Source organism: Amphiprion ocellaris, chromosome 3, assembly GCF_022539595.1.
Source record: "Amphiprion ocellaris isolate individual 3 ecotype Okinawa chromosome 3, ASM2253959v1, whole genome shotgun sequence".
Taxonomy (NCBI): domain Eukaryota; kingdom Metazoa; phylum Chordata; class Actinopteri; family Pomacentridae; genus Amphiprion; species Amphiprion ocellaris.
Genome location: NC_072768.1, coordinates 30,618,514 through 30,643,095, shown reverse-complemented (window position 1 = coordinate 30,643,095; position 24,582 = coordinate 30,618,514). Strand labels below are relative to the sequence as shown.

Genomic DNA, 24,582 nt, shown 5'->3' with positions numbered 1-24,582 from the left:
TGTTTGGCCTTGATAAGAGCTTGTATTCTTGCTGCCATTGTTTTTCTCTACTTTTCCAGTCTCTTTTGTTATTGAGTTCCATATAGTTTCTAGCTGTTACCAGAGAATTGCTTTGAATGAAACTTTTGTGCGATCTATTTTTGAACTCAATAAATCTCAGATGTCTTCAACAGGATTCCAGTCTGGACTTTGACTTGGCCAGTCCATCAGTTCCACTACTCCAGATTCCTTTTTCTTGGTCCAGTAGTCTCTGCACAGCTTTGAAGTCTGCTTGGAATCATTGTCTTCTTGGTATATGAGCCTCCGACCAATCAGGTCTAATCCAGAAAGGATTCCATGATGCACCAAGATGTTCTGGTAGACCTTCTTGTTCATGATACCATGGATTTTAATTAATTTGCCCATGCCGTTTCCACAGATGGAACCCTACACCATAATGGAATCTCCACTGTGTTTCACTGTGGGGTCAATGCATCTAGCATCAAAACAAAGAGGCTGAACTTGGACTCTTCCATCCAGAGTAGTTTCTTCCAGTCATCTACGGTCCAGTGTTTGTGCTCCCTGGCAAATTTTAGGCATTTTTGAGTGTTTTCAGGTCTCAATAATGGCTTCTTAGCAGCTATTCTTCTCTCTAAGCCTTGTTCCTTCAGTCGTCTGCTTCTGGTCATTCTGGAGACTTTCTCAGATTCTGATCTAGGAGAACAAATCTCTGCTTGAAAATCAGCAGTGGACTTCCTTCTGACTCTAGTACTTCAAATCTTGAGGTATCTGACATCTGCTTCAGTTACCTTTTGTTTTTGGCCTCTTCCTTGGTGTATTTTCTAAGTACCAGTCTCTGCAATCAAGTCCAAGGCATACTTGACCACACTGTGAGAACACTTTGTCTTCACTCTTTGTCTCAAAGACCATCCAGCATCATGAAGTGTTTTAATTCAGACTCTTTCTCAGCCAGTTCCCTACGCTTTACCATTTTGAACAGGAGGGAGGAATTTCAAAATGAATTCATGTTTTTACCCAAATTTAAGCCAGCACACTGGAAATCTCTGAGAAGTAAGAGATTAATCAAGAATAACAACACATTTTTCTGTTACAGAATGCAAACAAATCAAAAAATAACTATATTTTTTCAATTTTTTCTGCTTTTTTGTTAAACAGTAAATCTGAAAATTCATGGATAATAACGATAATTATGTTTTAGCATTAAAGATATCATTTTGATTAAAGAGCTTGCACATGCTGGCAGATTAAACATTACAGAAACATAAAAAAATATTTTGGTGATCAGTAATATTGTTAATTTAGGGCAGTGGTGGCAAACACCTTACATTGGGTGGTGGTCTAATAAATTTGTTAAGCACTGTATATTATGTGGTACATATGTATATACTGTATCATAATGTAATATGAAGATCCTCTCTGTGGTGTATTTAAAATGAATGACGGTGATGTGTTAAAGAAATTTGGGGACATTTTTTGCAGCGGCCGCTCATGTCTTCGCGCACACGCTCACAGACGCACAGGTGAACAGAGAGACAGATGGACAAACCGTGTCTCCTGCTGGAGCTCAAGAGCTGAAGGACACCGTAAAGCGCAGCTGATAAGCGGCTTTAATCGGTTAATTTGGCCCTGGTGGCCTTTAGCAGGCTGCAGGTAAACACATCGGAGCAGGAAAGGTCCTCCGCATGGTCTTTACAGGTTTTACCGGAGGAGACGTGGATTTCCTTCACAACTTTGTCATGATTTCGGAATTTTTACGCGGTTTTACCTAAACTATGTCCGTTTTCCTTTGAGTTTTATCGACACAAAATGCTGTTCTTGAAGAGGACAGGTGGAACTTCATTAGCATTTGTTTAATATTGTATGTTTCATTTCGTAAAGACCTGTGCCCATCGCGCTTTACGCGGAGGATTTTTGCGTAAAGCGCGCACCGGAGCGCGCTGGAGCTCCTCATTAAAGTCTGTCAGGGTGTGAGTGGATTCTCTGCGATGACCCCACAGTGCGGGGACCAGAGTCCGACCCGGCCTTCATGAGAGCCCGCTGGCCGCGCTGCTGTGGCTCGGACCGGGACGGACCGACGAAGGAGCCGCGGCGGAGATGGCGGCCAACGTGAGCGCAGCGGCGGAGGCGGAGGCGACGAGATACAACGTACCAGCCCTGCTGTTTGGGGTGCTGCTGATCGTGGTGATCATCTGCGGGAACCTGCTCGTGTGTCTGAGCGTGTTCACCGAGAAGGCGCTGAAGACCACCACCAACTACTTCATCGTCAGTCTGGCGGTGGCGGATCTGATGCTGGCGGTGCTCGTGTTGCCGCTCTTCGTCTACTCCGAGGTGAGCTCCACCGGCACGGACACATCTCACCACATACCTGCTGCATGTACGTTCACTGCAGGTGTGGGAGACTTCAGCATTTTTCTTTGTGATCTGTTTTAAGAGCTGAGTCTCTTATGGAACCAAGAAACCCCCCACAATACGTTTATTTTAACCTGAGAACACATAAAAACGCCTTCATTTAAATTGAGGGGTAATTACTTGAACTTTCCCGTAATTTACTCATGAATTTCAAATACCTCATGAATGAGCTTTCATTTTTTATTAATTTGTTAGGATTTATTCTGTTTTTTTAACGTTTTTACCTCCCTTAAAATCTGAATTTCCAGAGCCCTTTAAAATTCTGTAAATTTGCATCACTTTTCACTGTATTATCTCATTTACTGTTTGCTGCTATTTCACTGATGCTATCCCTGTTCTCTATTCACCAAATCTGTAACAGCACCAGCTCTGTCCATTAATTAATAGATCAATTGTTGGACTAAACTACATCAGCAAGCAGTTGTTGGCTCATTTGCATGGTTTAACGGGGTTTATTCCTCAACAAATCCTTGAACTCTCCAGATCCATCAAAGTCCTTCATATATTAGAACAAACTGAACCCAGTTATTACTTGATTGATTCCTTCAAAAACCCATTTAAATGCCTATTGTACTGTGCAGGTAAACTAATAAAATGTTTAGTTTCGTACTGTGTGAGAGAAAAAGGTACATTTTCACACTAGATATTTATTGCTTGAATTTTGCGACCTTTTGTTCTCACAGTTCAGTTCAGTTTTTATTGCCACACCAGAGGAAATTGTTTCTTGAAAATGGCAAACATAAAAAACACAAGTGCATTAAAAACACAATATAGGACAATCAAAACTATGAAATGTGCTGGGGAAAGCGCAGCAATAAGAACAAGGATGAAAGAATGCTGTGAGCTGTGCAGGAACCCGTACAGACTTTGTGTTAGTGTAGATTTATCGAAACTTGAACTTGTGTGTCTGATCCACAGAAACCCAGCTCTCCACGACAAAATAAAATGCCTTTCCAGATTTAGTTGTTTGTTTTAATAAAAGTGCAATTAACCTGTTGTCATATTAGTTTTGATGCATTTCTATGAAACTGATAATAGTCAGAGCTATACACAGTGGTACAATCAGACATCCTAAACAAACATGAATAGATGAGTCGACAATGACACAAAATTGAAAACGCCCAAACTCTGCCCCAGTTACCAGCAAAGGTGTCAGTTTTTACCTCCATATCTAATCCATTCATTGTTTCCTGTGGATCTTTATTGTGTTTAATTAGAAAACATGCTGAACTGCAGATCATTCCAGAAAAGAGATTAAGAGAGAGAGAGAATGAAAGAGTGTAAAATATACAAAGTTATCATAGCACAACAAGCACAGTGTAATAAGTGGAAGAATTAGACCAAAGTTTTGGCTTGTGTTTCTATATGACACAGTGCAGGTTTGTAGCAGCGAGTCAGTGGTGGTTTGGAGGGGATGCTTATGGCCCAGTGTTTATCAAACTGATAGACACTACACAACTTTGTAGATTCTTAACAGCTTATTAAAAAGCATGTTATTCTGCATATGTGAGTTAGGCAAGTAAGTGAAGTTGGACATACAGTGGTGAGCAACAGTTTACATACATGTCTAAAGAACATACATACATATGAGGGCAGTGTTGAGTTTCCTATGACTCCTACAACTCTTAATTTTCTCTGATGGAATGATCGAAACACACACCTCTGTCACAAAAAACTATCATTTAGGTCACATTTAGGTCTGCTTTGGTTCTTTCATAGATTTATTATAGGTCATCTGGAAATATGACAGAATTTGTTGGATCAAAAATGTATTTATGCAACATGGATCATTAGTTTTGGTGATGCAGAAAGTTGTTTAAATAAAATTTTCTTTGACTTCTTGTGAGTGATTACATTTGACTACTGCTGCTGATTCTTTATTATACTCTTTTTACATTTAAATAGGGCTCATTTGATAAACTCATTAGACTCAGCCACAAACACTACAGTGGGGAAGTCTGAGTAACTCAGCAAAGATCTGAAAAAGCAAATAACTGACTCGAATAAGTCAGGAAAGTCACTTGGAGACGTTTCAAAGCAGCTATAGAGCCCAAAATCAACTGTGCAAACAACTGCACATGATACAGTTGTGTCACTGCCACGATCGGTAAGAAAACACAAGCTATCACTTACTGCAGAGAGACAATCGGTCAGGATGGTCAAGGGCCAACCAAGAATCACCAAAAAGCAGGTCTACAATGAATTAGAAGCTGCTGGAACACGGGTGTCAGTGTCCACAGTCAAGAGTGTTTTACATCACCATTGGCTAAGAGGCTGTAATGCAAGAAGGAAGTCCTTCCTCTGAAACAACACCTAAAGGCTCTACTGAAGTTTGCTGTTGATCACATGGACAAAGAGAAGACCTACTGGATAAAAATTCTGTGGTCAGACGAAACAGAAATTTAGCTATTTGGCTACAATGAGCTGAAATATGTTTGGAGGAGAGAAGGTGAGACTTTTAACCCCAAAAACACCAAACCTACCATCAAGCATGGTGGTGGTGGTCAAGGGACATTTAACCAGATATTAGCATTGCTCTATGTACATTTTTGACCCAAGCAGATGTAGGCAGTGGAAACTCAAATCTGCTGTGATATACATGGTCTTTACAGGTGTAATTAAACTTATGTCTATGACTGTCTCTCCGTTTATATTATGAATTTGTCACATAATAGGTTCCGATCTTTGCTACAATTATGGACAAGCACAGTCTATTGTAATTGGTAACACCTGTCTAGTAGACTGATGAAATTCACATTCAGCTTTTTATGAAGAACAACACAGCAGCACTGTACTGTGTAAAGTGGAGATCTAAAGCAGCTGTAAAACTTTTGTTGAGTTTTCATTTACATATTTGCTTGTTCATATTTTTCAATTGTATTGCACAAATGCATTCTTGTAATAATGTTTTCATTTATTTGTATTTGTATGAACTTATTAATTCTAAAATATTGCTATGTTACTAAGTGTTTCTGCACATATACATTTATTTAATACACTACTGTTCAAAAGTTTGGGGTCACCCAGTCAATTTCATGTTTTCCATGAAAACTCATACTTTTATTCATGTGCTAACATAATTGCACAAGGGTTTTCTAATCACCAATTAGCCTTTCAACACCATTAGCTAACACAATGTAGCATCAGAACACAGGAGTGATGGTTGCTGGAAATGTTCCTCTGTACCTCTATGTAGATCTTCCATTAAAAATCAGCTGTTTCCAGCTAGAATAGTCATTTACCACATTAACAATGTCTAGACTGGATTTCTGATTAATGTAATGTTATCTTCATTGAAAAAAAGGGGTTTTCTTTCAAAAATAAGTACATTTCTAAGTGAACACAAACTTCTGAACGGTAGTGTGAGTATTAACCCTTTGAAGGACACTCATTGAAATACTTTGAAATTCAAAATTTTAACCCTAGAGTGTTGTTGGAGGATATAAGACTTTTTAACTTATGTGACATTTTTCAAAAATTTGAATTTTCATGTTGAAATTCAACGTCAATGAAGTTACCATCTATGGTTCCTTGCCCGTTAGTAGTAAAGAAAACACATTCCAAGAAATGTATATGTCATCACAACTACTCAACCGTAAAATGTGTGTTCCGTCAACTAACCGTGGTTAGTTTAACATTTCAACCGATAATATGGAAGAAGACCGAGCCGCAAGTCCATCTCTTTTCAACTTCATGGTCAAATGCCACGATGTCGTGTTCTGTAATGTAGAGTGATCTTCGAAGACTGGCTGGTTGAAAACCACATGCTTCTCGACCTCACTGAGAGGCAGATATTTAATGTGTGTGGAAGTTACCAAATACAATCACTTGCCCCATAAAGGGTTAATCCAGCGTAGATTTGTATATAATTTTATTTTTATATATATATATATATATATATATATATATATATATATGATGTTTACAGATTATTATTATATTATTATTCTTGATATTTTTATTTTACTTATACCACTGGTCACTTCAATGTGTACATCCAAATTAATTTTTATTCATCATTTTAGCCTTTAGCTATTATTTTTTTGGCTTTTAATTTTATTTGTTATCATATATGTTGTCATTTTTATTCATTCAATTAGCTTCTATCTAAGGAAGTAATTCATGTAACATACAGTACATATATCCTGTTTTATTCATCATTTATTTTTTACATATTGAGTTAACTCATGTGTTTGAATTTTGCTTGTTCATTGATATTTTGTTATATCTTCCGCTCATTCTTCCTGTCTATCTGTCTTATAAGCCCCTCAGTCTTTCTAAGCTTCTGTGAGCATCTTGCAGGGTCCAGTATGTTTACTCAGTGTGGGCTGTGAAGAAGTGCAATGTCTCTTTAACTGTTAACTCTGAACTCCTGCTGACCTTCAGGAGAAGCCCCGCCCCTCATATAAACCCCTGCTGACATCACTGATCACACTCAGAGGACCTCAAGTGACACTGGCAGGATGACAGCCTGAAAACTGACTTAAACATCTCATATATAGAAGGAATTAAGGGTCACTCTTTAACATCTTTTGCTTTCTTTCTCTAACTTGGTGAATACGCAGTGATTTTCCCCAGCGATCCCAGCTGACTGCTGGAGGCTGCGCTCATTTTCCTGGAGCATGTATTCTGTCTTTGTCTGTTAGAGCTCAGACAACAACAGCCAAAACAGTGTGTACATTCCTCTGTCACTTTCAAACAGGGGCCAGGGGTCAGTGAAGGGGCCCCACAATCACAACAGATTTTAAGAAACCAAAAGAATGAACACATTAACAGTGAGTCCAGTTTCTGTTCACACTTCTGTGAGTTTGACAGTTAGGGTTCATAGTTTTGCCCTCCCATCTTCTTTGTGTCATTTTATTTATGCATTCGTCGTATTGTCCTGTTGTTTCCACGGTTAATCTGCGAGCCTTTTGTTTTCATTGTCTTCACAAATGTTTGACAACAGAAGCTAATTATGAAGGAACTAATTATGTAGAATGGCCAAAGGTATTTCTGCAGATTTATGCTCAGCACAGCTTAATCTGCAAACAGCTGTCAGACAAATGTAGTGAAATGAAAGTACTGAGTGTTATACTCAAGTTGAATTACTTCAAAAGTATAATTGCACAGAATCAGTGAATGTACAGTCTGCTAATGAATGATCTTATTTGTCTGTCAGGACTTTATATGTGATGTAGTGTAGATTCACTGTATACAATATAACTATAACTATTGCTGTACAGTATATACAGTATGTATAGTTTACAATTAATGCCAGTGGTGGCAAGGAAATAAAAATATGTTTATATTTAAGTACTGTATTTAAGTACAATTTTATTGTATTTGAGGCGAGTATTTCTATTTTCTGCCGCTTTATACCACTACATAAAATACAAAAACTTTTTACTCCACTGCATTTACCTGACAGCTAGAGTTACTTTGCAGGTGTATTCTTTTTTACACTAAAAACATGATAATCTTTTCTTTCTTTCAAACAATATCATGTTCAATATTAATAACTGGGGCTGCACAGTGGTGTAGTGGTTAGCACTGTCACCTTGCAGCTAGAAGATCCCCGGTTAGAGTCCCAGCCTTCCAGGGATCTTTCTGCATGGAGTTTGCATGTTCTCCCTGTGCATGTGTGGGTTTTCTCTGGGTTCTCTGGCTTCCTCCTACAGTCCAAAAATATGCTGAGGTTAATTGGTGAGGATTAAGCGGTGTATAGATAACGGATGGATGAATTAAGGAAAGTCATTTTTGCATTAATTGATTTTACTACCATTTACAATGTCTCAGAGTTGTTGCAGTTCCACCAAACACAAAAAAATGGTACAAGTATCCAGTGTCTTACACAAAAAAAGCACAACCAAGAGAAAGGTGTAAAATACGAGCACAAATGTTTGTATCAGAACTTTGTTTCTTTCTCTTTCCTCTGCCATCTCACAATAGTACAACAGGTGCGACCTTCAGGGCAACTGGTCTGTACTTTGACTGAATGGAATATTCATGCAAGACTTTTACTTGTGCATTTTTACACTGTTGTACTTTTTGGTAATGTTGAGTAAGTTCTATATGACTATGAGTGAACATAATGAGAGTGTGTCTGTGTTTTAGTTCCAGGATGGTGTGTGGACCCTCAGCACCACCATCTGTGATGCTCTGATGACCATGGACGTGATGCTGTGCACCGCCTCCATCTTTAACCTCTGCGCCATCAGCATCGACAGGTCAGTGATCATCTGGTCAGGTACACACAGCAGATGATGCTGTATGAAAACTACTCTCAGATGTATGTCACTTTGGATAATAGCGTCTACTAAATGACATAGTAGAATTCTAGAATTCACTTTATTCGACACAAAGAACGCTTTTCACTAGATATAAAAACATACACTACTGTTCAAAAGTTTGGGATCGCTTAGAAGTGTCCTTCTTTTTGAAAGAAAAAAAAAGTCTTTTCAATGAAGATAACATTAAATTAATCAAAAATACAGTCTAGACATTGTTAATGTGGTAAATGACTATTCTAACTGGAAACAGCTGATTTTTAATGGAATATCTCCATAGAGGTACAGAGGAACATTTCCAGCAACCATCACTCCTGTGTTCTAATGCTACATTGTGTTAGCTAATGGTGTTGAAAGGCTCATTGATGATTAGAAAACCCTTGTGCAGTTATGTTAGCACATGGATAAAAGTGTGAGTTTTCATGGAAGACATGAAATTGTCTGGGTGACCCCAAACTTTTGACTGGTAGTGTATACTTTAAAAAAAAAAATGCCAACAATGAACACTTTTCACTAGATTTGATATAAACATATGGGCCTAACTAACTAATAGGCCTCTGTACTCCTATATAGATATTCCATTGAAAATCAGCCATTTCAAGCTAGAATAGTCATTTATCACATTAACAATGTCTAAACTGTATTTCTGATTCATTTAATGTTATCTTCGTTTCTAAGCGACCCCAGACTTTTGAAGGGTAGTATATATATCCTGTTCAGCCCAACTGAGAAGCCATGACTGACTCAGCAGGACCCAACAGTTACATGGACAAAAGTATTGTGACTTTCGGATAAACTGCGGTTTGTCCTTACACTGAGAAGAAGACAACCAGACAGACTGAAAGGAAAATAAAATAAAATAAATGCAGCATGGTTCATCAACAGTATGCAGAGGAGCAAGTTGTTGGAAAATACATTCAGCGTGGGGAAGCATTTTTCAGAGCTGATACATTAGAGTGAAAAACACAGTTTGTAGAGGTTGCAAAATGTAGATACACCTAGTCAAAAATCCAGTCAATAGCATGTGAAACACAGTTTTGTTTCCAGTATTGGGAATGTCTGTGGGTCCATGGTGATATTATTTTTTAGTCATGGTTGTATTATTTTCATAGAAGTGCCTGATTTTATATTTTGATGTGAAGAATGACCACACAGTAAGTAAAAATATGACAGGAACAAACAATGCCCATAAAATGCCTGGGGTTCAGAGGGTAAAGGTACTTCAGCATTAGCTTCAGTTTAACGCTGTGGTAGTTCCCCCTTTATGTCACAGTGACAAGGAATAAATGGTTAGCAGTTATTCTTAAAAATGTTTTCCTTGTTAGCTGGGTATGTTTACATGCTAACATTTGCCAATTTGCACATGATGAAACATATCATAAGCTTTAGAGGTGTTTAGGTCGATAAACAATTTAAATGGACAAAATGACATTTTCCCCAAAAGAAACAGGAAACGTTGAAGTCTCACCTACAATAATACCTGGGAAGACATGAGTGAACTAACAATTCTTCCAACAATTGTTGAGATATTTTTTCTTAAACATCATGGTGGATTTAGAGGAAAAGTCAAGGGATCATCGAGTCAATAGGATGGATCCTCTAGGAGCTATGAATGTCTGTGTCAAGTGTTGGTGCGAATCCATCCTGTACATGTTGACATATATTGCAGAGCAAATAAGGTTTGAAATGCTGGTGGAGCCACAGGCAAAGTCAAAGACTCCCTGAAGTCATTAGGTCACCCATCCTCTGGGGTACATGGACATCTGGATCAAATTTCAAAATAATCTATCCAATAGCCATTGAAGTATTTCAGTAAAGGCAGAAAATGTCAGCTTGATGGTGGTGCTACAGAAGAGTCCAAGGATCACCAGAGTCAGCAGGATTCATTCTTTAATGAACATCAATGAATTAATGATATTTTCTACAATCCACAAAGTTGTTGTTGAAATAGTTCATCCTAGACCACAGTGGTGGAGCAGCAGAGATATGATCATTTCAAGAGTCAGGCTATTAGCACAGAAAACATAATCATGGACATTTATATTTATTTTAAAAGGATAGTAACATTTAAGGAAGTCAGTTGTGTTCTGAGTCATTGTTGGTCCATTTCTTCACTCCCAGAGTTGAATTCTTTTCCACTAAAGTCTTTTTTGATGATGATAAATTTTCTCCAGCTGGAGGGAGGAACATGCAGATGATTCTGCAGCCAAACAGACCCTCAGTCTCCTGCAGGAATAAAGAAAACACCGTGCAGTTGACTTACAGGAAGACGTCAAAGTTCGGCCATAACTCAGAGACATCGTGTCACAAGCAGAGTTTTAATCGGACTCATGTCAGGGTCACTGAGGAACATGAAGCTGTTTAATCAAAGCAGAACCCTGAGTGATCTGTCAGGAGCACAAAGGACACCATCGGGTCTCCGTCTGGAGGTCACCAGGGTCAGACAACAATGCCACGTTTCACTCTGACGTGGAAATACGATAACGGCCTTTAGTCTGTTTCTTGTAAAAGCTCCAAAAAAAAGAAAAAAATCTGAACAGACAGGACAATTTAAAGCCCCAAATGAAGGATGTGTCAGCAGTGATGAAATGCCAGCTTCGCTCTGTGCTTGTTAGTTTGACTCAATGAGATTATCTGAACTCTCGACTGATGTTGAAGGATGAAACTCTGAGCTCTAAACCTGGACTGCTCCTCAAATCTGATGTTCCGACTCCAGAAAATATGATTACATCAGAGAGTGATGGGCAGCAGTGAAGCTAATGTGGACTGATGGTGATGATCTGAAGCTTTTTGAAGCAGCCGGCAGCATTTAGATGCTTAACTGGGTGACAGAGCCTGAATAATTCAAGAGACTGGGCAGGAAACAGAAGCTAGAGGTCTGCAGAGAGTCCTCCTGCTGCTGATGTCCACACACTGAAGAAGGAAACCTTGTGGTCTCTCTGCAGCCAAGATGGTTTTAACAGAAAACTGAGTGATGACCTGCTATCAGTCATGCACGAAAGAATGACTTTATAGGTCCAGGGGCCCCAGGAGCCAGTAGGTCAATAAGCCAGAGCTCTGAATGAACTGACTGGTAATATTATTTCTTAATAAATCAGATAAAAGTACACTTAAACTTTTTGTCCTGCTTGATACAAAATCAAAACTCACACATCTGGGAGACTAGACGCTTCTCTGTGAGCTGTCGAGCTAGCACCTACTGTAGCCTGCATGTGAGGCGTTTAGGGAAGAGCAGGAAACTGTAGTGTCTGTTGGTAAACAGATGTTCAGAAAGTGAGGTTTTAGAGACACTTTTATTTAGAGTTTGCCTCTAGAAGATGCTCTGAACGCAGATTAAGAGGAATGCTACTTGAAGTCTTATTTTAAAGCAGATGTAGAACAACATGGAAGTGAAAGCAGTACTAAAATTACTTAAATATGGCAGTTAAAACTATTTTGTCTCTGAAATCAATAACAGTCATAAAGCATGATCTCAGTATTGATCAGAATCATTGTGATTATCATTTGGATCATAATTGTGCAGAACCAGGTCAGTTGTGTGGAAATATTCCAGCTACAGAAAGGATGATGTTGACCAAAAACTGGTGCTCTGTGTGCAGTGTCTTGGAATTGCTGTGACTGCATGAGGCAACACAAGCAATTTGTTTGATGTAAATTAGCTCCACAAAGCTCTATAAAATGAGTCGGATCTGAATGCCATCCAAAGCAAAAAATATCTATTTCTCACATAAGAAAAGTTAGTTTTTTTTTTTTACTGAAAACAAGTCTCACAGAAAATTGCCTTTTTTTCCCTTTTTTTGTTCTGTATTTTTCATAACCACCTTAATCATCTTGGAAGGATTAATTCTTTGCAAATAGTGTCATTCAAATCATCTGGTGAAGATTTCTTTTTAAAAAATGAAAACAATAAAAGATCACACTATGTACTGCAGAAAAGCTAAAGGTCACTATGTATTTTTTTTAATCTGAATCATGCAGCCCTACTGTAGATACAGTCAGACCAGCTGTTTCTTCTATGCTAATCAAACAGACAGCTGCTGGCCATACCTTCATATACAAATATTGTTATTATGTATGATTTTTAGCCAGAGAACAACTTCTCTTTTAAAACACTGACCTGTCAGAGTTGTCAAACATTACAAATACACATGCTTAGCTGTAGGAGGGATTATAGAATGTTACTAAAACAGGAATATATTATTCAGTGGCGTAAATCTAAATGAACAGCAGATGGCAAGAATGACATGGATTCAAACTGATGTTGTTTGGCATCTTAATGAAGAATGGAAGTGAGATGAGTTAAGGAAGGGTTTGGAAGCACCTTTGTTTCAGGCTGACAGAACGCTGTGTTGACAAAATCTTTTTCCCGGAAGCTGAGATATTCGTAGTCGGGTTAAAAGTGTTAAAAGTTGGTGGCACTGAGGCATGAAGGTAGATGAGTAAAATGGACCTTGCCAGGTAGAGAAGCAGTTTTAAACAAAGTGAGCAGACTGAATTGCAGTGAGGTTAGCTGGAGAGAAATCGTTTATTTATTTAATGTACAGGCATAAGAGTGACATCAGCGTTGGAGTTAGGAAACTTAGTCACTACCTTAAAAATGCCCTGTATTCATTTTAAGTACAAATTGTTACTGAAGAAAAAGTAGAAAATAATGTTCTGCAAAATGTACATATGGTAGTAAACTCATCTTTAAAAATCTACTACAAAAATTGTCATACACATCTCAGTGCGGTACATTTGAATTTAATGTGTATTACAAAAAGGATTTCAAAACAATGCTTGAAATGGAATGAGCAAAACATTTTGAAATTCATGTCTTTATTATGTTCTGAAGATTTTAAAATATCAGAGCTGAGTTCAGTAATGCCAAGCGCTACTGAAACTGCTGGTTGCACTAGACTTGATGGATTCTTGAGGGCGTCAGGCTACACACACAGATGGCAGTAGTTAGATAGGTTAGAAGGACCTGACAGCAAATACTTCTTCTACAATATAACTAATGCACACAGACTGATATCAGGCAGGAAAATGTGGAGTGAAACTAAAGCTTTTTTTTACAGCAGCTATCAGTCACGAGCATAACTAATCACATTATTAATTGCTGCTTTGCAGTAATTGCTGGGTCGAGGCTTCATTAATGTTATTAGCTCCACCTTTGATTTTCCTGCAGAGACAGGTCAAAAAGTCTGCTGTGAAAGGTGTGACAAATATGCAGGCAATTATTATTACTACGATCAAAAGACTGACAGAGTCTCTCACGTTCACTGTCAGCATAGCAGCAGACACTTGTGTGTCAGAACTCTGGCAGTTTAACTTGCATTTCTGCAAAAAATAACGCAGTGTTCTTGCTGATGTTATTTCAACATGTATGATTCCTCTCACCTGTTGCAGGTTCATCGCTGTGTCAATCCCTCTCAACTATAACAGGAAGCATGTGGACCTGCGGCAGGCCGTGCTGCTGTCGGCCACCTGGATCCTGGCCTTGGCTGTGGCCTCGCCCATCATATTTGGAATCAACAATGTACCGGGTCGCGACCCCACCGAGTGTAAACTAGAAAACAATGATTACGTCCTCTATTCGTCTGTGTGCTCTTTTTTCATCCCCTGTCCCATCATGCTGCTACTGTACTGCGGTATGTTTCGCGGCCTGCGGCGCTGGGAGGAAGCACGTAAAGCTAAGCTGAAGAACAGCATCCAGGCCTGCCGCAAGCTGCAGGAGGCTGCAGCCTCCCTGCCTCCTCTGGCCTCACTGCCACCACCGCTGCCACCTATCATAGAGCGGGAAGTGACAGATACTCCGGATGAACTGTCCACCTTCCAGGCCCCGGAGCAGCCCTTCCCTTCATCTGAGTGTAAAGACGGCCCCGTGCCGACGGTGAGCTTTGCAGACATCAAGTTCAACCCTGACCCTCGCAGGAAGAAGAGGGCCAAGATCAACAGCCGGGAAAGAAAGGCTATGAAAGTTCTTCCTGTTGTTGTGGGTAAGTTTTTGTCTTGTTCAGCAGCAATAAAGAAACATTTTGGGCTGTATAGAGACTTATGGCGTAAGCTAAGCCATCTACGGAAATGAAAGTGTGCAATTATGTTTGTTACAATGTTGATCTATGACCAGAAAAAACAGAGAAAAGGACTGCATTAGTTCCTATTGCTCAAAAGGAGAAAGCCTTATAATGGTCAGAGTGCTTTGTGATCTCTTCTTTGGATAGGTTTGACTCATGCTTCCAAAGAGGCAGGTCTACAAAAATAAGATACTGTTTGTAGTTGTAAGTAGAACCTTGATTCTCTAAAACCCCGCTCTCAAAGATCTCTGAACAGACAGCACTGAGGAAAGAAAGGGGATATAACTCCTGCAAAGATTGTAGTTCTAAGAACAACATTAATGTGACACTGACACACTCTCATGTGTCCCACAATAAGGTCTAAATTCTGGATCCTGGAGCAGCTGTAGAGTCAGAGCTCCCAGCATTACTTCAACTACCTCTAGGCTACATGGAGAAAGGAAACGGTCTTTTAAACCTTCAGCTTCATCGTCTGTGGTAACTTTAGTGTGACACCAATGTGTACTAGCTGTAGCCGCCAAATTACTCTACTGTGGCCCACAAAACCAAATGATTTTTATTTAAATAAATCTGTCCAAACTCTACATTAAACTATGGCCCATCTGGTGGAAATACTAAAATTAGTCAGGCTAAAAAGTTCATGGTTAAATTCTGGCTCAAAATATGGCTTAATCTGTACATTGTCCTCCAGCCTCAACAGATTCTGTACAAATTTGTCCAAGAATCTTGAAATAAAACATATAAAACTGATATCAACTCTTCATCTTTTCCCTGGCAAACAGCCAAGGAAGTGCCAAATAAAAACTTTAAAATTTCAAAGACTTTTATGAGTAAAACTAATTTCATTACTGAATGAGAAATTGTACTGTTACTGAGAAATATTCACCTATCAACTGTAATAGATATGATATAACCACTAACTTGTTAGTGATGTGCAATGAGTCCAACTCAGACTCAGACAACCCAAGTTCAGCTTATGGCTTAAATCAGAAGCCGCTGAACTCTGATGAAAGCCACAAGTTAAAATCCACCTGTTCCACAATAAAATTGTTCTTTCTGTTTAAATGTTGCTTCAGATTTAACTGTAATTTAGCCTTAGAAGCAGGTGAGTTCGTCTCAGACGTCCCTACTCTGCTTGACCTCCAGAAAACAGCACCATCAGTCAGCAGCATGGAAACCCTCACACACAAATGAACAGTGATATAACAGGTGACTGCAGGTAACTGAACGCCTCGCCGCCACCTCTGATGCCTCCTCCAAGACGTCCATTAGAATGGGTCAGCCTATTAATAGCAGCGCAAGTGCTTCCCTTTAGCATACAGCAACTAATCCGTACAGCTCCTTAATCTGAAATCCAATTATTACACAACACGGACGTTTAAGTGTGTGAGTAATTCTCATGACTCTATTTCATGAGCTCAGCTGATAGTTCAGGGGGCAGTCTGAGGAGATTAAGGAACAATGTGAGGAAATGAACTAATCCAGTGGTCTACACAAATCAATTCATGTTGTGGGCTCCAGAGGCTGAATTTCAACAGTTCTACTTACAAATGTAATCGAAAGATGTTGACAGATCTGCTCACCTGCTGTCAGCCACCCAACTGCCCCTGAGCTACCTGCTGCTAACTGTGCAAAACTGACAGCAGGTGATGAGTGGAGGGTCAGCACTCTGTTGGCCAGTAGATGGGTGGGAAGGCTCATATGAGAGCTTGTGGTTTGGTAGGCTAACAGATACACAGTATATTGATAGGTTGGTATAAAGTAAATGGTAAATAGATTAGTTTTTTAGAAGATGAAGGATGCATTTTAAATAGGCTGGTTGGTAAAGTCAACGGCAAATGGAATTTGGTTAAAAAGTAGGTGAAGCTCAGCCTCATTAGCTCATTGCACTCAGCAGTCAATTAGTAGACTGGTAGGTTTGTAGATACAGTATCTACCAACAGTTACACAATTTTTGTTCTTTGATTGCTGTTCTTAAAACAATGGATTGCCGAAGTACCAAGTCCCACCTTTAATTTAAGCAGGTTTACATCAGTATAGTCAGTGATACCTGGACGTTTGAGCAAAACACAGAATCCATAATCAAGAAGTCACTCCAATGTCAACACTTCCTTAGAGAAATGACTTAATTCAGTGTCAAACAGTCATCCAATACACCATTACAGTTTCTTTATCAAGAGCATTCTGTGTTTCTCCTTCATCTGTTGCTTTCTATCCCAAAACAGAAACCATCTAAAACCATAGTGAACACCTGTTCCAAAATCCCTAGACTGTCTCAGAGTCTGGTCTCTTTCAGTAACCAGCAGGTCATGACAAAGGCTCATTACATCCTGGAGCACAGTACCTCTGACCTCCACCCTGAGTTTCAGATGCTCCCTTCTAGGCATCACTTATGTCTCTCCACACCCTCTACCCACCGACATAAAGCATTGTTCATCCTGAGGCGTTCCGCCAGCTGAAAATGAAGTGAGGGATGATTCTGTGCTGCTGAGCTTGGCATGTGAATGATTAAAAACCTCTGTGTTGTGGACTTTCTTTGTGGTTTTTTATTTGTAATAGTTTTTTAACTTTTTTACTGGTTTTGTGGCAATTGCTCAATGCAGTCCCAAACAGCTTTTCTGCTTATAATTTGCTGTGCTAATGTCTGTTTTCCTGTCTTTTTTAACTTCGCAAAATCTAAAAAGGATTTTTTCATCACCATGTAAATCATGTTTCATTCATCCACAAGGTTTGCGCTCTTTGGTCTACTGTTTGATTTTATGAATGAACCCAGTTGTTGATTTTAGCAAACCAACTACCTTTGATGTTTCTCTGGTAGGTTTTTTGAACCTTCTCATCATCTTCTTCACTTTCATGGTCACCTCTTTATTTCTCATATCAACAAACAGCAACTCTCAGTCAACTGTGAGCCACGTGTGTGAGCTTGTCTTCAAATAAAATGAAACACAGCTGCTCAAAAAACATCTACTTTGTAATTTAGGCACTTTGTGTAAAAGAGAATGTATTTCCCACATAGTTCATTCAACTTAAATTAAAGCTGAGACTTTTTTTGAATATAATTTTATTTCAAATTGAATGTGCTGAAGCGGGCTGCACAGTGGCTTGGTGGTTAGCATGTTCGCCTTGCAGCAGATCATTGCATGTTCTCCCAGTGCATGCGTGGGTTTTCTCCAGGTTCTCCGGCTTCCTCCCACAGCCCAAAAACATGCTGAGGTTAATTGGTGATTCTAAATTGTCTGCAGGTGTGAATGTGAGTGTGATTTTTTGTCTCTATATGTAGCCCTGTGATAGAATAGTGGCCTGTCCAGGGTGTCCCCTAATTTGCCTTCAAGTCAGCTGGGATAGACTCCAGCCCCTCTGCAACTCTAATGAGGATTAAGTGGTGTACAGATAATGGGTAGATTTGCTGAAGCACAGATCCTAATGTAATAAAATGTGTATCTGTCCAAAAGCATGCAGTGTGGACTGGATGTAGGCTGTTAGATAGAGGGTGGGCAGGTTTGCAGAATGGTTGATAGTGTAAATAGATGACAAGCTGGTAGATTATAAATACTGTATTTAAGTTGGTAGTTTGACAAGTAAGACAGGTGTTATGCTTTCTAACATTCCTTGCATTTTTTCTGTTCTGCTGTCAGCTGCTCAGTGAAAAAAAGTTTACTTACCTAAGCATAATGAATAAATTGTTGACCTGATCACATCATGAGGATTTTCCTTCAAAGGGCTGACAGAGGACGTCTAAACACTGAGTAACAGAGTGTATGAAATGAAGTCTTCCCAAAGAACTCCTGAAGGCCAGAAAGGTAGTTTAATACCAAGTACACATCCATGGAGTCCACAGCTCTCTGCATCTGCATGAGAGTCCTATCAAGGCTTAAGTAAATTGGTTCTTAGGTAATAATAATGTGTACCACCAGTCAAAAGTTTGGACACACCAATGCTTTTTTAATTTGTATTATGTTCTACATTGTAGATTAATACTGAATATTAACACTTTCTTGTTTCCTACAAAATTCCAATAGTATTCTTTTATAGTTTTGATGTCTTCAGTATTAGTCTACAATGTATAAAACAATTAAATAAAAACCATTGAATGAGAAGTTGTGTCTAAACTTTTGACTGGTCCTGTACATTCACGCTCATTTATATGTGTACGTTCTGATCAAAATGGCAACTCTTCAACTCTTTGTGCTTCTCCTTTGGTCCAGAAACACAGATTCTCATTATGTGGCATAAGCAACAAATGTCATATCGAGGTAGATGCTCTTGTTGTTTTGATGGAGTTGTTCTAGCACCTCCCTGCTGCAGCTGGTTCCTCTTTCTGCCTCTTTCTGTACCAGTTGCACAAAGATAATACTATCTCCAACTGGGTTTACCAAATTGCTGGTAGGATTAAAGGGACTTTCTGCTGTTTCTAGTCTCTGATTCTTCCTCTTCTCCTCCTGAAGGTGCCTTTCTGTTCTGCTGGACTCCGTTCTTCGTCCTCCACACGATGCGAGCTCGCTGTCAGGACTGCCACGTCCCTCCGGCCCTGATGAGCGTGGTGACGTGGCTCGGCTATGTCAACAGCGCTCTCAACCCCGTCATCTACACAGTCTTCAACACCGAGTTCAGGAACTTCTTCAAAAAGGTGCTGCACCGCTGCTGCTCCTAGAACGCCTGGAGAGGACTCCGCTGCCGCATGGGCGATTTTTAAACGCACAACGGCTGCAACAGGTGCTGCTTGCTGTTGATTTAGTGTCTTAGGTCTGTGTACGTTGCCATCGTTTCCTTCCTCTGTGAGGTTTTTATTTTTCTACATGCAACGACAGCAAAGTTTGTTTGAGCTTCATGTTTCCAGTGAAGAGGCTTCCGTCTGAGGAACGAACAGTTCATAGGATCCGCAACACTTCTACACCACACAGCAGACGAGAACTCATTTTATATGTCGAAATTCATCTTTTGAAAATAAAAGTTTTCATTAAAAGTGCAGATTGTTCGGATCTGTGTTTGTGGAGTGATGCAGACAAACTTAAAGCTCAGATCTTCTGTCTCAAAGTGTAGAAAGGTTTGGGTTGGTCAAATCAGCGAGATGATCAGATGTTGAGAAAATATTATTTACATTGTCACTAGTGCAGTGGTAGTGAATTAAATATGACTGAATGCAAGAATCATTTCTGCCATGAAATCTGCACTTTGGTTTCTGTCTAAATTTCACTGAATTTAGGTCATAATCTACCAAACTTTTCAACTTTACGAGGCGTCTTTGTTGTCTGTTGTGCTGTTTTTAGCTGCTTCATGAAGTCAACTTCACACCTAACTATCCAGCATTAATAAATAACTCATTCAATCACACTGTTCACACTTTGCTCAAAGGACTGATGAGACTTTTAAAAAAAAAAAAAAAAATGTTTGCAGTTTTTAATAACCAATGTATTTGTACTGATTACAAAGCAAGCACTGATGAATGTCAAATCTTTAACGATAAGCTACCATCTAATTCCTACAGGATTTAGCTGTTTATTTTGCACACTGCCTTCACATACACTGTGGGGTTCAGATGTGCTACAGTAATGTTATTTATGTCCCAAATCCTCATTTTAGACTTTCGCACAGACTACCTTCCCAAACTGATGTCTCCACTTTCCCTGTTTCACTGTGTTTAAATGTATTCAGCAGCACTTTGCAAACTGAGTAGTGGAGATGGCACTCAGCTGCCAGATTTGCTGATACTCACATCTATGCCTGGAGCTTCACTCTATATGATGATGTGAAGTGTCAGTGTCTGTACTACAGAGTAAAGGCCAATTCATGGTTTTCACATGACCAATACAGACTTCGAAAACAGACAGTGGAAACAGTTCTCTTCATACTACAATAGGTATGTGTTGGTATGCCACACAAACAGTCGCGTTGTCCCTCATATCGAACACATACAAACACACAGGGCTTCAAGGGATGTTTTTTAAGGGCTGTGACTTTGCACTTTTTACAGGACATAAGAGCTGGTTACAGATTGGGCTGCAACACCAAGTCAGAGATTATTCCTAAGGTTTGGTGAGTGCAGTGGATGGATATAGCACAGGATTTCAAGAGAATATAGAATTTTCTCACGGTTGATGGAAAGCATGTATGAATGAAGCCTTCAGGTACAACTCTATTAATGATGTAAAGGGGTCTCCTCGTACAGTCTCTCCTCCAAACAAGAATTTGTATTCCAGGCACACGTGCAGTCAGTCGACACGGTCACAGATTTTGGGCTGCACGTGGACATCTGCTGGGAAGAGGCCAGACTTGGTTGGATGATTTTACGTCCTGTAAACGATTGTAGACACATGGATGAGAATTGGCCTTGTTTTATACTTTTCACATCCACAAGTAAACAAAAGTCTGCAAAGGTAAGCAAGAGTAAGTCCAACATAAGTTACACCTACCCAAGTCCTCATATAGATTAACATTGATCTACATGGCAATAACACTACCAGACCAATAGTGCACATGATCGGCAGCAGTGTGCGTGCATGGAATACACAGATACAACCCACTGGGTATTTAGGGAACTGAGTCTTCAAAGTGAAATCCCATGGAAAAGTAGTATATTACTAACAACTACACGCCTGTGGGCTGCAGCCAGTGGTTTCAGTCTTTCATGTCATCTGTGGAGTTTAGTAGACTTTTGTCTTTTAGCCAGTGCCCATACCAGGCTAAAGTGCTGTTCAGAGTCATGAACTCAGTCTCTTCATCTACCGTTGGTCTGTTAATGACAAACTTCTCATTAAGGCCTGACATTTATGGGCAACTATCAGTTGTCCACACACAGAATTGCAAGTATGAAAAAAAACATAAGTGCTATAGTGAAGAAGTAATTGAACAGCAGGTTTCCAGAATTTTTTTAAAATCTAAATCCAAACAACAAAAAAACACGATTCAAAATTAGTTTCCCATCAATCCATTTTCTGTACAATGCTTAATCCTCACTATAAGGTTGTGGGGGGCTGGAGTCTATCCCAGCTGACTTTGGTGAGAATCACCAATTAACCTCAGCATGTTTTTGGACTGTGGGAGGAAGCCGGAGAACCTGGAGAAAACCCACGCATGCACTGGGAGAACATGCAAACTCCATGCAGAAAGATCCCAAGAAGGCTGGGACGTGAATCGGGTACCTTCTAGCTGTGAGCTGACAGTGCCACTGTGCAGTCTCCTACCTGTATCACCTGACTGAAAGATGGAAATGGTAGCAAAATTTGCTAGATAGCAACAATTTAAAAAAAAAAAAAAAAACATAATATAAATGCCAGTGTTCATTGTGTCATCACACTGTAAAAAATGAAGAACATGAACAGTTAGTGACTGTCTTAACTCCAGAATGTGAAGGAAAAATTACTCACTTTCTCACGACTGAGATGGTTCTGGTTTATGACATCCTAAATGCCGTTATGTCTGTCAATTGCAGTCACCCTAAATCAAGTGTAGGTACTAAATCACCCCAAATAACTCTACAGGATGTCACCCTTGACCCCTGTTTCTCCTAAAATGAGGATGTAAACATGTTTATGCTCTCTCTGTCCCTAATATGACCCTGAGAGAGATAGACACTTGCTAGAGATAACATAAGAGTGAAAGACAATTGTTTGTAAGGAAAACAGTTATGTTATTGTCCAGATGGCGCTCCTGAACAGATAAACCCGTCACCATATTTGGATTGTAACCTAAACGTGGCATGCCTCACAACTCCATATGTACCGAAGACCAGAGAGACTCCTCAGATTTGATGCTGCCAGTGTTCACATCACTGTGTTACTCGCTGTATCACTTCTCCTGATACCAGTAAACCTTACTCTCAACATAAGCTATCTAAGTTTCCAGGCGTAAACCTGGGGAAAAAATGCGGAGTCCCTAAGGCAATTCGACATCATATTCAACTTCATTCTGGCAACTCCTGCAACGTCGCTGGTGCCAAACTGTAACAGCCCTGCTGTTCCTTTGGATGCATCACTGATGTGGAGAAGGGGGGCGTGCTGCATGGGCAACAGCTTGTCATCCATTTACCACTGCCCAGGCTTACATCCAACACCAACACCAACAGGACAACCAGGATGTACACCCATGTTCACCCCTGATCGATGGAGGCCTACTACAACCACACTCCAAAGTAAGCTTCCACACCACTGCAAAAAAATGAGATGTTTAACTGCAAGAAGTCACCAAAAGTTACATATTCACTTGATGTTAATCTGTTCTTTGAAATGTTTCTGTCCAGACTATAGAATCTAGTGGGTCACAAAGTCATCTCAAAGACAGTAAAGTCTGACGAAGTCACAATGGACATGAAGCTTTAAAACGTTCTCCGAAGATTTCATCAGTCAAAAGGGGACAGGCTGACAGCAAGGGCCATTTATGAAACTCCTGAACCCGTCCCCCTTTTCCCTACAGATATCAATGGAGACTGTGGTGTTCAGTCAGTAAAACCAACCTGTTAGATGGAAGAGGAGATGTGAGAAGGGGGAAAAAACTATTTCATTTGTTAAAAGTTTTTACTTAAACACTTTAGGTGACCTGGCTGCAGGTAGGAAATGTCTGGTCCTGGGGGTCCCTCTCCTCGTCGGTGAGCAGCAGCAGACACCTGAGTGCCACTGGGACTCAGACACAGCAGAACCAAATGTCATAATGTCTAAAATGATTCATCAAGAGTCACTCTACCTGACCACCTGACTGCTCTGAGAAATACAAAAAGGAAATCTGTACTTCCACCACAGAACACAGGAAACAGAAGTCAGCAGATGTGGAATTCTGTTGGAGGAAGGTGTTTTCTCTCTGAGACTCCAGTCGGATAAAAATAAGATACCAGTTTAAATCTTTATTGTTTTATGTTCAATATCCGAGGAACTGAATATACGTCTCCTCTGAACTGTGAAATTTCAACAAAAATGCTGAGACACAATTGACAGTTCCATGCCCCTCTTGAATAAGTCTCTCCAAGTTTCACACATCGAAACTTTAGATGTTTAGATGCTCTAAGGCTCCATTATGTTGGATGGGAAGTGTCTGGGAACTAAGTCACTCAAGGACAGTCAGAGACTCGTCCTGAAGCCACTCCAGTGATGTCTTGGCTTTTTGCTGCAGGTCGTTGTCATGCTGAAAACTGAACCATTGCCCCTGTCTCAGGCTGCTCTACTTTGGAGCAAGTCATCTGAAAGGACCTCACTGTATTTGCCTGCATCACTCACTGGTTCCTTGTCAGTGATGCTCAGCAGCAACCCCATGGCATGATGCTGCCACCACCATGCTTCACTGTAGCAATGGTTTAAGTAAGTAATGATGTAATATCTGGTATTTTCCAGATTTCATGTTTGGAAATCTACCCAGAGTTGAGTTTTTGCCATCAGACTCGTGAGCGTATATGTAAACTTTTGTTCATGACTGTGGGATGCTGCCCACTGCTTGAAGGTGCCCATTACCACCAATCTATTCTGCATTGCCCCTACTATACTTGGCATGCTAATCTACACACTGTTTGCATCTTATTACCAGCTATATATGTAGTAATGCCAGAGCCTTACACCATAACAGTAAACAAATGAATCACTTAGTGTCAAGCATGTATCAAGGATGTATCCCAGTGTGTGTTATGTTTCCTTGTCCTCCACTCCCCATCTTCTTGCATCCCTCTCCCTCCCACTCCTTCACCCCCTCTACCTCTTCTGTCCCTTTCAATCCAGTTGGCCAGTGGCAGATGGGTCCCCCCACATGAGCCAGGTTCTTCTCAAGGTTTCTTCCCGTTAAAAGGGAGTTTTTTCTTGCCACTGTCGCCTTAGGGCCTGCTCTGGGGGTTTAGGCATATGGGTTCTGTAAAGCATCTTGAAACTATC

General features: G+C 39.9%; 1 protein-coding gene across 1 annotated transcript; it reads left to right on the top strand.

Moving 5' to 3' along the window:
• Positions 1 to 1,580: 1,580 nt before the first annotated feature.
• On the top strand, positions 1,581 to 19,703 carry LOC111575966 (D(4) dopamine receptor-like). Its single transcript, XM_055007510.1, has 4 exons — positions 1,581 to 2,328; positions 8,506 to 8,618; positions 14,070 to 14,659; positions 19,183 to 19,703. The coding sequence occupies exons 1-4, from the start codon at positions 2,095 to 2,097 to the stop codon at positions 19,386 to 19,388; spliced, it is 1,143 nt and encodes a 380-aa protein (XP_054863485.1). The 5' UTR covers positions 1,581 to 2,094; the 3' UTR covers positions 19,389 to 19,703.
• The last annotated feature ends 4,879 nt before the right edge of the window (positions 19,704 to 24,582 follow it).